Here is a 13,472-nt window from a genome sequence, read left to right on the forward strand (position 1 = left end):
TTCTAAGAAATGTGAAGATGATTAGGGTGAACAAAGTGGGTAGTGCTGATAACCCAGCTGATATGTTTACCAAGACGGTTCCGCATAACAAGTTCCAACATTGTTTGAACTTGCTAAATGTCCGAAACATCTGACTGCCCCGTTGTGGACTTGTGGGCAAGACCTCAGGGGGAAGAGAAAGAGAGAAATTTCTACTACATCTGACATTTATGGCGGTGCGTCGGGTGCATCTTTTTTATTGTGAGGGAATTCAAGTCATGGTGGAGACTTGTTGTATTTGTGCCTTGAATCTGTTAGTTGCCGCTTCGAACGACTACGATGGGGTCTCGCTGATATCTGTTTGGGTTAGGGTTCTGCTTTGGGCCTTTCTAGGTTTTTACTATACTGGTCTTAGAGAGTACTATATAAACTCTCTGTGCAACACCCTAACAGTTATGCATATTATAACAATATGAATCTGTAATCTGTAATCTCCTAAATATCAATAAAACTCTCCTCCGTTCTACCATGTGGATATAACTAACACACCGTAGTGAACCCCATAAATCTGTGTGTTGCTTTCTTTATCGGTTTTCTTTATCTTTTATTTGTTATAACAAAAACCATATATAATTACGAATTTTAAATATTATGTTTGGTATCACGACTTTCAAACACTATCCGTGTAGCACACGAGTTTAAGGTTAGTTTATAATAAAACAGATACGCTTGTTTTTTTTTTTTTTTTTTTTTGATGTTGATCAGGAGTATCCCTTACCGACAGCTGGAGCATACAATCTTCTTCGGAATACGAAAGCAACTTAATGAATAGACCCTTATTATAAAAACTTAATGTCAAATAAAAGAGTGGAATCACGATCAACGGTAAAAGAATTACAAAACTACCTAGGGGAAAAACGATCAATATTTTAGTTATAGACCGTCTCCCAATTCACGTCGGTCGTTTTTGCTTAGAAACCGCATTCCAAGTTTCCAACCCTGTTTCCTCCCTTCCATTCACACATCAACACGTCGCCTTTCCAAAAAGCACCGCCCCCCAAACAAAATTATCAAATCCCAGGAAATTTTCCGCCATAACTACTCTTTCTCTTCTTGTTCGACTCTCTCTCTATAAATCCTTAACAAAAACCCATAACTATAGATAGAGAGATAAAAGTTGATGAACCTAGAAAAGGAACAGGATTGGGAGATGAGACCAGGTGGGATGTTAGTTCAAATGAGAGAAAATGGTGATGGTTTTGATGATTTTAATGGCGGTGCTTTTTATAAGATCAAGGTCTCTTATGGCCCCAAGTTCCTTGATTTTACTATCCCTTGTAAATCCACCTTTGGTATTTCACTTTATCTTAACTTGCTCAGTCAGTTGTGGGGTTTCTTTTGTTAAATGTATTTCATCACATATTACTCCTTCCGTCCCCATCAATAGTTATCTCTGTTTAAATTTGTGAGGCGAACAATGATAACTATTGACTGAGACGGAGGAATTTAGTTTGTCAACTTGTTTGCTATGAAGTGGTGCATATTGGAAGGGTTATTTTATTGTTGTTATGACTTCTGAATTATGTGTGTGAACTTATGAGCTGTGGAGGGATGATGTATTCTTAGTTGTGTGTGAGTTCACATCATGTTTTTGGTAGTTTATTGAGAGGAATTGTTGTTAAGTATTGTAAAGAATTAAACTTTATGAAGATTGGATATGTATGTCATCTATAAGACTATAATCTTGAATATTTGAGGTTTCAAACGGATGAGAGTTAGGAGTGTATTTCTTTCCCTTTTCCGGTTTTCCGGGCTCATGGGTGATGCAAAGGCCGGCGATATAAATGTCTTAGGAGCCATGTTTTTATTCAACCCTTCTATGGCTGAACTAAGTTGGAGAATTAGTAGTTTTTGTTTCTCTGGCTTGTTATCGGAGTTGGTTAAGGAAAGATCCCTGCTTCACATAACTGATAAGGTAGCTGCAGCGTTACCTCCTGGATGCTACATAATACCTAAAGCGAAGTACATGCTTGTTTTTTTTGTCATTCTTCTAGCCTTCCTGGTCAAATTTGAAGGATACCTATGTCGTTTACTGAGAACTACAACTACCTCCTTTCCTTACAAAAGGAAATTATATATGTCCGTTTATCTATATATAGTTAACGCAGGGGTAAGGCTGCATACACTACATTTAACCTCTACCAGTCTACCATGCCATTTGCTGGATCTCTAGAGGAATTTGGGGTAATGCCGGGAGGTGTTATTTTTTTTGGGTCTTCAATATATTAAATGTGTACTCTTTCTTGTATACCATAAAGGTCTTTCATGTTGGGTTTGACTTCCCGTACTTAGTCATGCTTGATGGGATCTTAAATTTCTTCGATTTGGAATTTTATGCTTCGCAAGATTTTAAAAAATTGACCGCTCTAAAGTTGAGAATTTGTGTTGCTGAATGTGGCAACTGTTAACTTGCTCATTGGTTGGTTGGTTGGTTGGTTGGTTGTGAAGGGGATTTGAAGAAGCTTCTTGCACAAGAAACCGGATTGGAGCCTGAGGACCAAAGGTTGTTCTTTCGAGGGAGGGAGAAAGATGATACAGAGACTTTGACTATGGCAGGTCTCAAGGACAACTCAAAGTTGTTGCTTATGGAGCGTCCCGCTAGCAAAGAGAGAAAAATGGAAGAGGCAAGAAAAAATGATGAAATATTAAAAGCCTATGAAGCAATTGCTAAAGTTCGGACTGAAGTGGATAAGCTCTCTCAAAAGGTATCTAACCAAACTTCCAAATTCTTAGCTGGAGAATCTTTGTTCTATATGAAGTATGAACTATGAACGACTGTTTTTGTTCCTATTCACTTTGGTGCGCAGGTATCGTCTTTGCAAACATCTGTTAATAGCGGGATAAAGGTAGATGAAAAGGAATTTATCATCTTAACGGAGTTGCTGATGGTTCAGTTGCTTAAACTGGATACTATTGAGGCAGAAGGAGAACCGAAAGCCCAGCGAAAGACTGAGGTATGCTTGACTTGTCTATATTACTTCTTAACAAACTTCATTCCATTTACAATTCGATAGGCACTGAAAACCCATACTTCACGCAAATGCTTGATTTGTCTGGTGAAATATTTACGGCTATAGTTGATAATGATGAAGTTTTGGGCTAGTCTGAATTCACCTGCTCATATGGGCCTTTTTGGCTCTTTATTGGAAGGTTCTTCTCTTAATTCTCCCTGGTTATGTGAGGCCGTGGCTATGGACATAAAAGCCAATAGTTATCGAACAGCGCAAGTATTCCTTTCTGGGATGAAGTGCTTTTGCTGTCAGTTGATTGATCAGCTCGTTGGAGTCGTTTGACCTTTCCACAAAAAATTCGACATGTTATACTTCGTAGCTGTTTCATTTTGCAACCTTATAGGCCCCAGCCTTTATTTAGTTCAAAGAGAATGCGGGCCCTGCAGCTGTTAAAAGCTACTTTGTTTCTGGTTGATTTTGTTGTAGAATGACCTACGGTGAGTCGGTGACAGGCACTTACACATGGGCCAGAATCCGAGAGTTGGCTTTTATACAAGAACACTTAAATTTCCTATTGGCATTGTAGCGCTTTCTTTCCGAAGTTTTCAAGTTTCTACGAGGAAGCAATTATTTATTGGCATTAACGTCTGCTCTCTTTCTGTTTATGACAGAGCTTATCCTTCACCTAGATCATGGGCTAAGATATACTTAGTCAAGCACTTAGACTCATAATATGATAATTGCATTATGTTGAACACAGTTTTAGGGTAAGAACGGAGTCACCAGAGAGTGGCTTTGAGGTTGGTATTTGGTATAAAGGAAAGGGAAATCAGATAGTAAACACGAAAATTTCACTTAGTTCAGTCCAAATTATTGAGGAAAATGCGATAATCTTTAAAAGGAAAAAGAGGGAAAGGAGAAAGAGAAGACTGAAATCCTTCTATGTTGTCGAAAATTTTGGGGAAAATGCATTTACAGTAGTTTGGACAATGTGTTACATATGGAGCCACTTGTAGATCCATACAATTTGCCACATTTAGGGCTTGTTTGGATTGAGGGATTTGGAAGGAGGGGAAAGGGAGGGAGAGTAGGGGATTTAAAATCCCTTGTTTGGATAGCAAATAATGGTGTAAGGAAAGATTTGGAGGGATGAAAAATCCCTTGTTTGGATAGCAAATAATGGGGGAGGGATTTGGACGGATCCATTTTCCCTCCTCCAAGGCAAATCAAAATTTCTCCACAATAGGAAAGATTTGGAGGGATGAAAAATCCTCTGTTTGTTTAGCAAAATGGAGGCGGAGGATTTGGAGAGGAGGGAAAATGGATCCCTCCATTCCCTCCTCTAAGCCAAATTATTTCCTTTCCAACAAAGGAAAGATTTGGAGGGAAAATTACCTCCTCCATTCTCTCTCCCCTTCCCTTCCCTCCCTTTCCCTTCTCTCCTTCCCCCACCCCTCCCTTTCCCTCCTTTTTTGGTATCCAAACAAGGCCTTAATGGATTAGATATTCTCACTAGCATCTGCTTGGATTCAACCAATGTTCCTGTCCTTTATCCAGTTTACGTAAGAATGTACGATTTAGCAGCCTTGTGTAGTTATTCATTACAGCTCTTTGCCAGCTAGTGTAGGATGTCAAATCTTTGCCAAATAACCTTTTTTTCATGCGGATGTAAAGGAGGTGATCCTGTTCCCCACTTGTGTTTGTAGTTTTTCGCACTTCTAGAGTTGTAGCGCTGCAATAAGTGAAGCTTTATTTTACGTTTTTATACATTATATTTACACACAGCAGAACATGGGTATTGCCTGACTAACATGAGTTTCGATTCTCAGAATCTCATTCGCTTCTGTGTTCTGTCCCTTTACCTTGAAAATATTGTGGCTAGGCTTAAATTTTTTTGGGTAAGATGTATATTCTTCCAAAATGGGGAAGCCAAGAATGAAATACACTGTCACTACGCTTCTGTGTTCTGTCTCAATGGGGAGTTTTCCCTCCAAAACCCTCCTTTGTTGGAAGGATTTTATTTATTTTGATTAGGCTTGGAGGAGGGAAAATGTATTCCTCCAAATCCTCCCGCAGTCCCGCTCCATTTCCCTTCCTACCCCATTTGTTACCCAAACAACTAAACAAGGGATTTTGTATCCCTCCCCTCCCCTCCTTTCCCTCCAAAACCCCTCATCCAAACCAGCCATAAGGCTACCTTCGATTTGGATGCACATTGAGGAGGGATGGGGAGGGGAAAGCGGAGAAAAACCAACGTCATTGTCCTTCTAACTCTTTCTTTTGGTTAGAAATATTTTAGATTTTGTTCATAGGACGAAATATGAATCTCCCCATTATTTTCCTTCCAAATGCCCCCTCCTATGTAACTTGCTAACCAAATTGGCTCTCCCCCTTCTGTTTCCCTCTCTTACCCTCTAAATTCTTCCAGCCACAAAAAGGTAAGAGAAATAACCCTAATATATTGATAAGGCTGTCACTAGCTTGATAAATAAAAAACGATACAATTGACATGCTAACAAAACCTAATTTCTAAGACTGGACATGACAGGCATTTCATTGTCTTGGAAAATATTACATTCTTTGTCCAAATTCCAAATTGGTTTTATATGAATGGCTTGTTGAACAGATCATGCCCTAGGAACAAGGTCATCTCCTTCTTGCAGCGAACCCTTCCAAACCCTGGGATAATTTCGAAATAATGTGTCTTCCCAGGTAGATCTCCGAGTCCATTTGCTCGAAATGGTCTGCTGACCATGTAACTACAGTATCAACCTTAGGTAGGCTCGGTTCTATTACATTCTTCAGAAGTTGCTCCATCTCATCCGATGGATCTTTGGGATTATATTAAAGAGCTTACAACTGTATCTATACAAAAAAGTGACGGACTTTACTCAAGATAGCATTACGAGAATACTGAATACTACTCTGTAAGAGCTGTTTACTTTACTCAAGATAGACCTATCTATAACAGCCTTGTTGGATTCTGGGCAGTTAATACCTCATCCAATGTAGAAGTGATCATAAACTATTATTGATCATATCTTATTTAGCATATGAAATTTGATATAATGCAATTTCACTTAAACCTACAACTGACAATGTATCATACTACTTTCCAGTGCCTCTCCTCGCACATATTGATTGGTGCTAACAAGGAATGTGTGCTCTCTTTGAACAGGTGCACCGTGTCCAGGGCTATGTGGACTTGATGGATTCCCTTAAGACGAGAAACGCCAACCCCTTTGGCGATCAAGGCAATACCGTCGCCGTGACTACCAACTGGGAGACATTTGACTCTGGAGTAGGGAGTTTGACCCCACCTTCAACCTCATCATCCTCTAAAAGCACTGAAGATTGGGAGCGGTTTGAATAGTTCAATATTTTCGGTTTTAAGTGATTATTTTTTACGGGGATGTTCATACCTTCAAATGTGTTCAGCGATAAAATTAGTTGATTAAATCATAGAATTGTTGGTATCGAAGTATACGAATTCATTTATACAAGGTCCGAGTCGGTATATATATATATATATATATATATATATATATATATATATATATATATATAAGCGAGGATCAACTAAGCGATTTCTTAGATATAATAAGTTCATGTTCTATTGTGAGCCATTGGATGGAGGGAGATGGATGGCCAAGATCAACCTCCAAAAGTGTGTTTATGTACTAATATCACTCATTCTCTCCTCCTTCACTAATCCTTCTAATTAATCACTAATTCACTATAACTTCTTTTCCTCTCATCCACTTCTCTCATATATCACACAACTCATCTTCTCTCTAAAACCCCAAAAAATAAAAACCCAAAAAATCCAAATAAATAAAAAACCCAAAACCCAAATAAATAAATAAAACCCAAAAAATCCAATTAAATCAAAAAACCCAAAAAATCCAATTAAATCATAAAACCCAAATAAATCATTCATTCTTCTCTTCCTCATTCACCACCACCCATCACTATCCCACCCGACACCAACTCACCGCCCACCACCGCCGCCAACTTTTTTTTTCGTTTGGTCTTTATTTTCATTTTTTGAGTTGTTTTTTCCATTCATTTTTTGTTGTTGTCTTTTATTTTCTTTTATTTTGTTACTTCTCCTTTTTTATTCATTTTCTCAAATCTCTTCTTGTTATACTTTTTTTTAAGATTTCGGGTTTTAAATCTTGTTATTTGGTTTATTTTAGATTTCGGGTTTGGTTGGGTTGTTGGTTTTTTGGTTTTATTATTGTTATTTGGTTTTTTTATTTTTGTTATTATGAGTTTATTTGGTTTTTGTTATTATTTTTTTTTTTTTTTCATATTTTTCATATTTATTGTTTGATTTATTTTACTATTTACGACTAAAGTTATACATTTTATGACCAAAGTTATACAAAAATGCACCAAAGTTATACAAAAAATGGACTAAAGTTATACAAAAAATTGGACTAAAGTTATACAAAAATGAACCAGAGTTATACAAAAATGAACCAAAGTTATACAAAAATGGACTAAAGTTATACAAATATGGACCAAAGTTATACAAAAAAAGACTGAAGTTATACAAAAATAGACCAAAGTTATACAAAAAAAGACTAAAGTTATACAAAAATTGGACTAAAGTGATACAACAATGGACTAAAGTTATACAAAAATGAACCAGAGTTATACAAAAATGGACCAAAGTTATACAAAAATGGACCAAAGTTATACAAAAATGGACTAAAGTTATACAAAAATGGACTAACTTTTGTATAACTCTGGTGCATTTTTGTATAACTTTGGTGCATTTTTGTATAACTCTGGTCCATTTTTGTATAACTTTGGTTCATTTTTGTATAACTTTGGTTCATTTTTTGTATAATTTTAGTCCAATTTTTTGTATAACTCTGGTCAATTTTTGTATAACTTTGGTTCATTTTTGTATAACTTTGGTTCATTTTTGTATAACTTTAGTCCAATTTTTTGTATAACTTTAGTCCATTGTTGTATGACTTTAGTCCAATTTTTGTATAACTTTGGTGCATTTTTGTATAACTCTGGTCGTTTTTTGAATAACTTTGGTTCATTTTTGTATAACTTTGGTTCATTTTTGTATAACTTTGGTTCATTTTTTGTATAACTTTAGTCAAATTTTTTGTATAACTCTGGTGCATTTTTGTATAACTCTGGTCAATTTTTTATAACTTTGGTTCATTTTTGTATAACTTTGGTTCATTTTTGTATAACTTTAGTCCAATTTTTTGTATAACTTTAGTCCTATTTTTGTATAACTTTAGTCTTTTTTTGTATAACTTTGGTCATAAAATGTATAACTTTAGTCATAAAATGTTTAACTTTAGTCGTAAATAGTAAAAAAATCAAACAATAAATATGAAAAATATGAAAAAAAAAAAATAATAACAAAAACCAAAAAAACTCATAATAACAAAAACAAAAAACCAAATAACAATAATAAAACCAAAAAACCAACAACCCAACCAAACCCGAAATCTAAAATAAACCAAATAACAATAAAAAAAAACCAAATTTAAATATCGTGTGTATAACTCTAATGCACGCAGTGTATAACTTTAATAGACAAGATGTATAACTTTAGTCATAAAATGTATAACTTTAGTCATAAAATGTATAACTTTAATGTTTTAAGTGTATAACTTTAGTCGTAAATAGTATAACTTTTATAAAAACCAAATAAATATGAAAAATAGTAATTAATCAACAAATATTAAATCTGAAAAAAAATTAAATAACAACCATCAATAACCAACAAAAAATTAATAACCAACAAAAATTTAAAAACCAAATAACAATAACCAACAAAAAATTAAAAATCAAATAACAAAAAACAAAACACAAAAAACAAAGAACAAAAGAGAAACAGGCTAATAATTGTAAAGTTCAAAACGTAAAGTTCAAAACAAAACAAAAACAAAGAACAAAAAACAAAGAACAAAAGAGAAAAAAAACGGAAGTCGTGGGTGTTTTGGCAACAAACTAACAGCACACACACACAACAAACAAAAAATCAAATAAAAAAATCAAATAACAAAACCAAAACAGCCTAATAATTGTAGATCTGGGGAAAAAAAAATATATGAGTGGAGAGGAAGGAGGTCGTGGCGGGAGGTGCGGTTGTTGTCGGGAGGTGCGGTTGTTGTCGAAGTCGGTGTTGTTGTTTGTTGTTGTTGTTGGTGGTGTTGTGACGGGGGGACGGTTGTGGCCGGAGGTGCGGAGGTGGTTGCCGGGTCGTGAGGTGGTGGGTGGTGAGGAGGATGTTGGTGGTGGTGACGGATCTGAAGAAGAGGAGAAGAGGAGAAGAGGAGATGGCGACGTCGGGGGTAGGAGGCGCGTGGGGTCGACGGCAGGAGGGAAAGAGATAGCGGTGGTGTGTGGCGGTGTTGAGGGAGGAAGGGATGGTCAGTGGCAGGAGGTGGTGGTGGTGGTGAGGTCGTTGCCGGCGGGAGTAAGAAGGCGGGAGGAAGAAGACGAGAAACAATTTTTTTTTGTTTGAATTTCTGATTTTGGTTTTTTTGTTTTTTTTGTTTTGGGTTTTGGGTTTTATTTTGTTTTGGGAGAGAATGAGGGGTTGGCAGTGAGTAGGAAGATGAGAGAGAAAGAGGGATGAAAGAAGTGTGAGAGAATGAATAATGAGTGAGTGAGTTGGGAGAATTAGAATGAGGGAAGAGTTATACAAATTAGTATGGAGTTATACAAGATTAGGGAGGGAGATTAGGGAGGGAGATTTGTGGCCCTTGAATGAGATGTAATCTCATCCCTCCATTTCCCTCATCCAAAGGCCCTTATAAGGACTTAGGGACTCAATGGATGTAAGGGCCTTATAAGAACTGCTCTCTCTCTCTCTCTCTCTCTCTCTCTCTCTCTCTCTCTCTATATATATATATATATATATATATATATATATATATATATAGAAGGGTTCTTATAAGGCCTTCATACCTTATAAGGCCCTAAGTCTTTATAAGAGCCCTTGGATGAAGGGATTGAAGGGATGAGATGAGGAGAGAGGCGTGTTTTTTTAGAGCAAAAAAAAAAAAAAGGAAAATGGTGATTGTGTGAGAGAGGGACCACTTTCACTTTGTTTATGTATCGCCTCCATATCAAATCCCATGGACAATAGCAATAAACAAAGCCTCCTATATCATTTTGCATGCTTCCCTCCTCTTTTCACCATTCAAAACCTCTCAACAAGCAAAACCCATAAAAATCATCCAAAAAACCTGAATAATTCTGCAAATCCATTATAAATCATCAAAAAGAGAAAAGAAATTTCATTCCCACTGTTTAACTACATCATCTTTCCGTATAAAATTCATTCGCTTTGTTGAAAATAAATAATTTGTCATTGTTCATCACAAAAAGACGATCAAAATGACAGTCAGTGTTCGTGAAATCGATTATATGCAGATTGAAGTTGCCGTCGATGGTGAGTTCCGAATGTTCATTATTGTAGGTTGTAGTTATTTAATTTGTGTTCATTATTCTTAATACTGTTGTACTTTCATGGTGTTCATCAGATTTTTGTTCTTTCATTTTGGTAGCTTGTTGTTGATCGCAAAAAATGATGGAAATTTAAAAGCTTGATCAAGTACGAATTATAACTTCATTGGGTTTTAGTAAAACTCTGACCCAAATATGTATAACTTCAATAATACAGTGTACACATGCAGTTCTTATATTCATCGTGTTATAACTCCAGAGGTTTTTGTAAAACTCTTTGACAATTTCTGGAGCTTCGGGTAATGAGTAATTCAAACCCTAAATTGTGCGTAAAAATCTTACTAAAGAACCAATTTTGATATAGTTATACAGGCTGTGGCTAGAGTTATACATTGTATCATTAGAGTTATTCAGACTGTGTATAGAGTTATACATTGTATGATTACAGTTATACACGTTTTGTACAGGAGTTATACAACACATCACTGCAGTTATCCATATATAGGTAAGAGTTATACAAGTTGTACAACACATCAAATTCTGGATCTACAGTAATACACTCTACAATGTATAACTCTAGGCATATAATGTATAACTCGTAGAATATAATGTATAACTCTTAGCATATACAGACTGTGTTTGGAGTTATACATTATATGCTAAGAGTTATACATTGTGTAGCTAGAGTTATACATCGTATGACTAGAGTTATACAGACTGTTCATAGAGTTATACATTAAATGCATAGAGTTATACAGGTTGTGTCTAGAGTTATACATTGTATGATTAGAGTTATTGTAACACCCCCATTTATTTAGGAGCCTTTAGCAAGACATTCCCAATAAATAGGACTGTTACCATCTCGGTTGCCCGAGGTAAATGATACAAATTAAAACAAACCAAAGTACTTTAATAACTTTAACTGAAGTAACGATCTTATTACATTGCCAACCGATTAAATTTAAACCTTAACATTACAATTTACTACGCAGCGGAACTTACATAAATAAAGTTGTATAAGTCAACTAAGTGATCTAGACAGCAACTATGGTCCAAGTCGAGCTCACGTCCCAATGCTCCCAAGTCAGCTAATCTTTAGTACCACAAATCTGCTCCCATTATGGTTCATCACGGTGTTCACGAATACATCGTCAACCACGAGGTTGAGTAGGATAACAATCTCCAGACAGATAATATAAATAGTACAAAGATTCGAACACCAATGCCAAATCAACTTTTCTCCCAATACACCACCACGAAGGCATTAAACGGTGTCTGCCAGTAAGTTTATAATACATCACCCGAAGGCTCTTACCATGATGTCTACCTCAGCCAGTAAGTTTATATAACATCACCCGAAGGCTCTTACCATGATGTCTACCTCGGCCAGGCTAAACCTGATATCCAACTCATTATCAAACCAACTGTAGCAACAATAACGACTACCTACCACACCGTCTCGAGAATATCCAATACAACTCCTTCCAATCACCATATACAAGATATGTATAATCCAATTATTCAAACAGTTCAATTCAATTAACACAACATCCAATTAAATAAGATGATACACAATTAATAGGTCTAGTAGAATCGTTATCCTACCTGGCAAGCAAATACTCCGTATACCGCAATCCAATGAGTAGAAATCCAATTAAAGCTTCCCAACAATTCCGTCACCTAACATAAATAATAATATTTATAATTTAATTATTTATTACTCAATTTATTATTATAATTTAATTAATTATAATTTAATTATATTAATTAATTCCCGTGTAAACGATTACGTAAAAATCCGACTCAAAATTAACTAAAGAAGCCATGCACACCCCCATACTGCTAACGTGAGAACCACGTAAATACCAAGCACAACCATTACCCATCATCACGGCAAAACCCGTTTAAAACCCCCGCTCAAACCCTCTCCTTTAACCACCTATCACGCCTCCCTTAGCCACCTTCGCACCGCCCAATCCGACACTCCCTAGCCAACACCACGGCGCAATCCGACCACCAATAACTACCACTAAACCGCCTGCAGACCACACAAGCTCGCTCTAAACACAACCACGAAACTACTAATACCGAAAACCCGACACCCAAAACTAACCCTCCTAACCACGGCATACCAGTACCCACCTTACCACCGTGGCCACCACCACACCTTCCCCGACCGCGGTGGTTCTTTGGTCAACCCACCTATGCACTCCAAACACCAATAACAACCAACTCGACAATCCTATACAAGTCACGGTCTATCTCACCCAAACGCAACCACACCGCCACCCAAGCAACCTGAAGCCACCACCGTGGTCCACCCATATCGCCACCAACCCAGTTCAAGGTCTAGTCGAGCACCAAGGGTCCTAATACACGGTCACAACAATAACCCCTCTGTTTTTCCCCTATTTCGCGATTTCAGTCACAGCCACCACAAAGGTGGCGCCTTTAGCCACTAAACGCCACCACAGCACCACCACGGGGTCGACTCACTCCCCTAGTCCTAACCCCACCATGCCCAGATCAAGTCGGGTCCAAATAAGGGTTCGTATTGGGGTCGAAGTCCCCTATTCAAACTCGCATAACCCTCACCATGTGTCCTCGAAAACCCGCCTCCAACCACCACCACGGTGGTAAACAACGGTCAACGAAGGGTCCTTGTAAATCCTTGGTGGTCCACGGTCATGGTGACGGTGTCGGGTCAGTCAACGACGGTCTAATTAATTAGTTATATCAATCTTAAGGTGAGTATGTTATGAGACATTAGAAAATTACCTTGTGACGATCTTCTAGATAGTTCTTCCTCCTCTTTTCTTTTATGTGAATATTATGTCTTTATGTGAAAAAATAAGGTTTCTTATGAGGTCACGCCATCTATTTATAGTGATAAGTTAGGTCTTATAGAACGATATTAGGAAAATTACTATATTATATTATATGCTATTACTATTACTACTACTATTCTTCTTCTTCTTCTTATTATTATTATTATTATTATTATTATTATTATTATTATTATTATTA

The 13,472-nt window shown here is 36.7% G+C and overlaps 1 protein-coding gene across 1 annotated transcript; it reads left to right on the top strand.

Moving 5' to 3' along the window:
• The first annotated feature begins 952 nt into the window (after positions 1 to 952).
• LOC141653586 (BAG family molecular chaperone regulator 4-like) lies at positions 953 to 6,507 on the top strand. The gene is made up of 4 exons (XM_074461415.1): positions 953 to 1,331; positions 2,488 to 2,744; positions 2,847 to 2,993; positions 6,169 to 6,507. Exons 1-4 carry the CDS (start codon positions 1,160 to 1,162, stop codon positions 6,361 to 6,363), a joined length of 771 nt encoding a protein of 256 aa, XP_074317516.1. The 5' UTR covers positions 953 to 1,159; the 3' UTR covers positions 6,364 to 6,507.
• Positions 6,508 to 13,472: the final 6,965 nt, after the last annotated feature.

The sequence above is a fragment of the Silene latifolia genome, chromosome 4, assembly GCF_048544455.1.
Source record: "Silene latifolia isolate original U9 population chromosome 4, ASM4854445v1, whole genome shotgun sequence".
NCBI classification, from domain to species: domain Eukaryota; kingdom Viridiplantae; phylum Streptophyta; class Magnoliopsida; order Caryophyllales; family Caryophyllaceae; genus Silene; species Silene latifolia.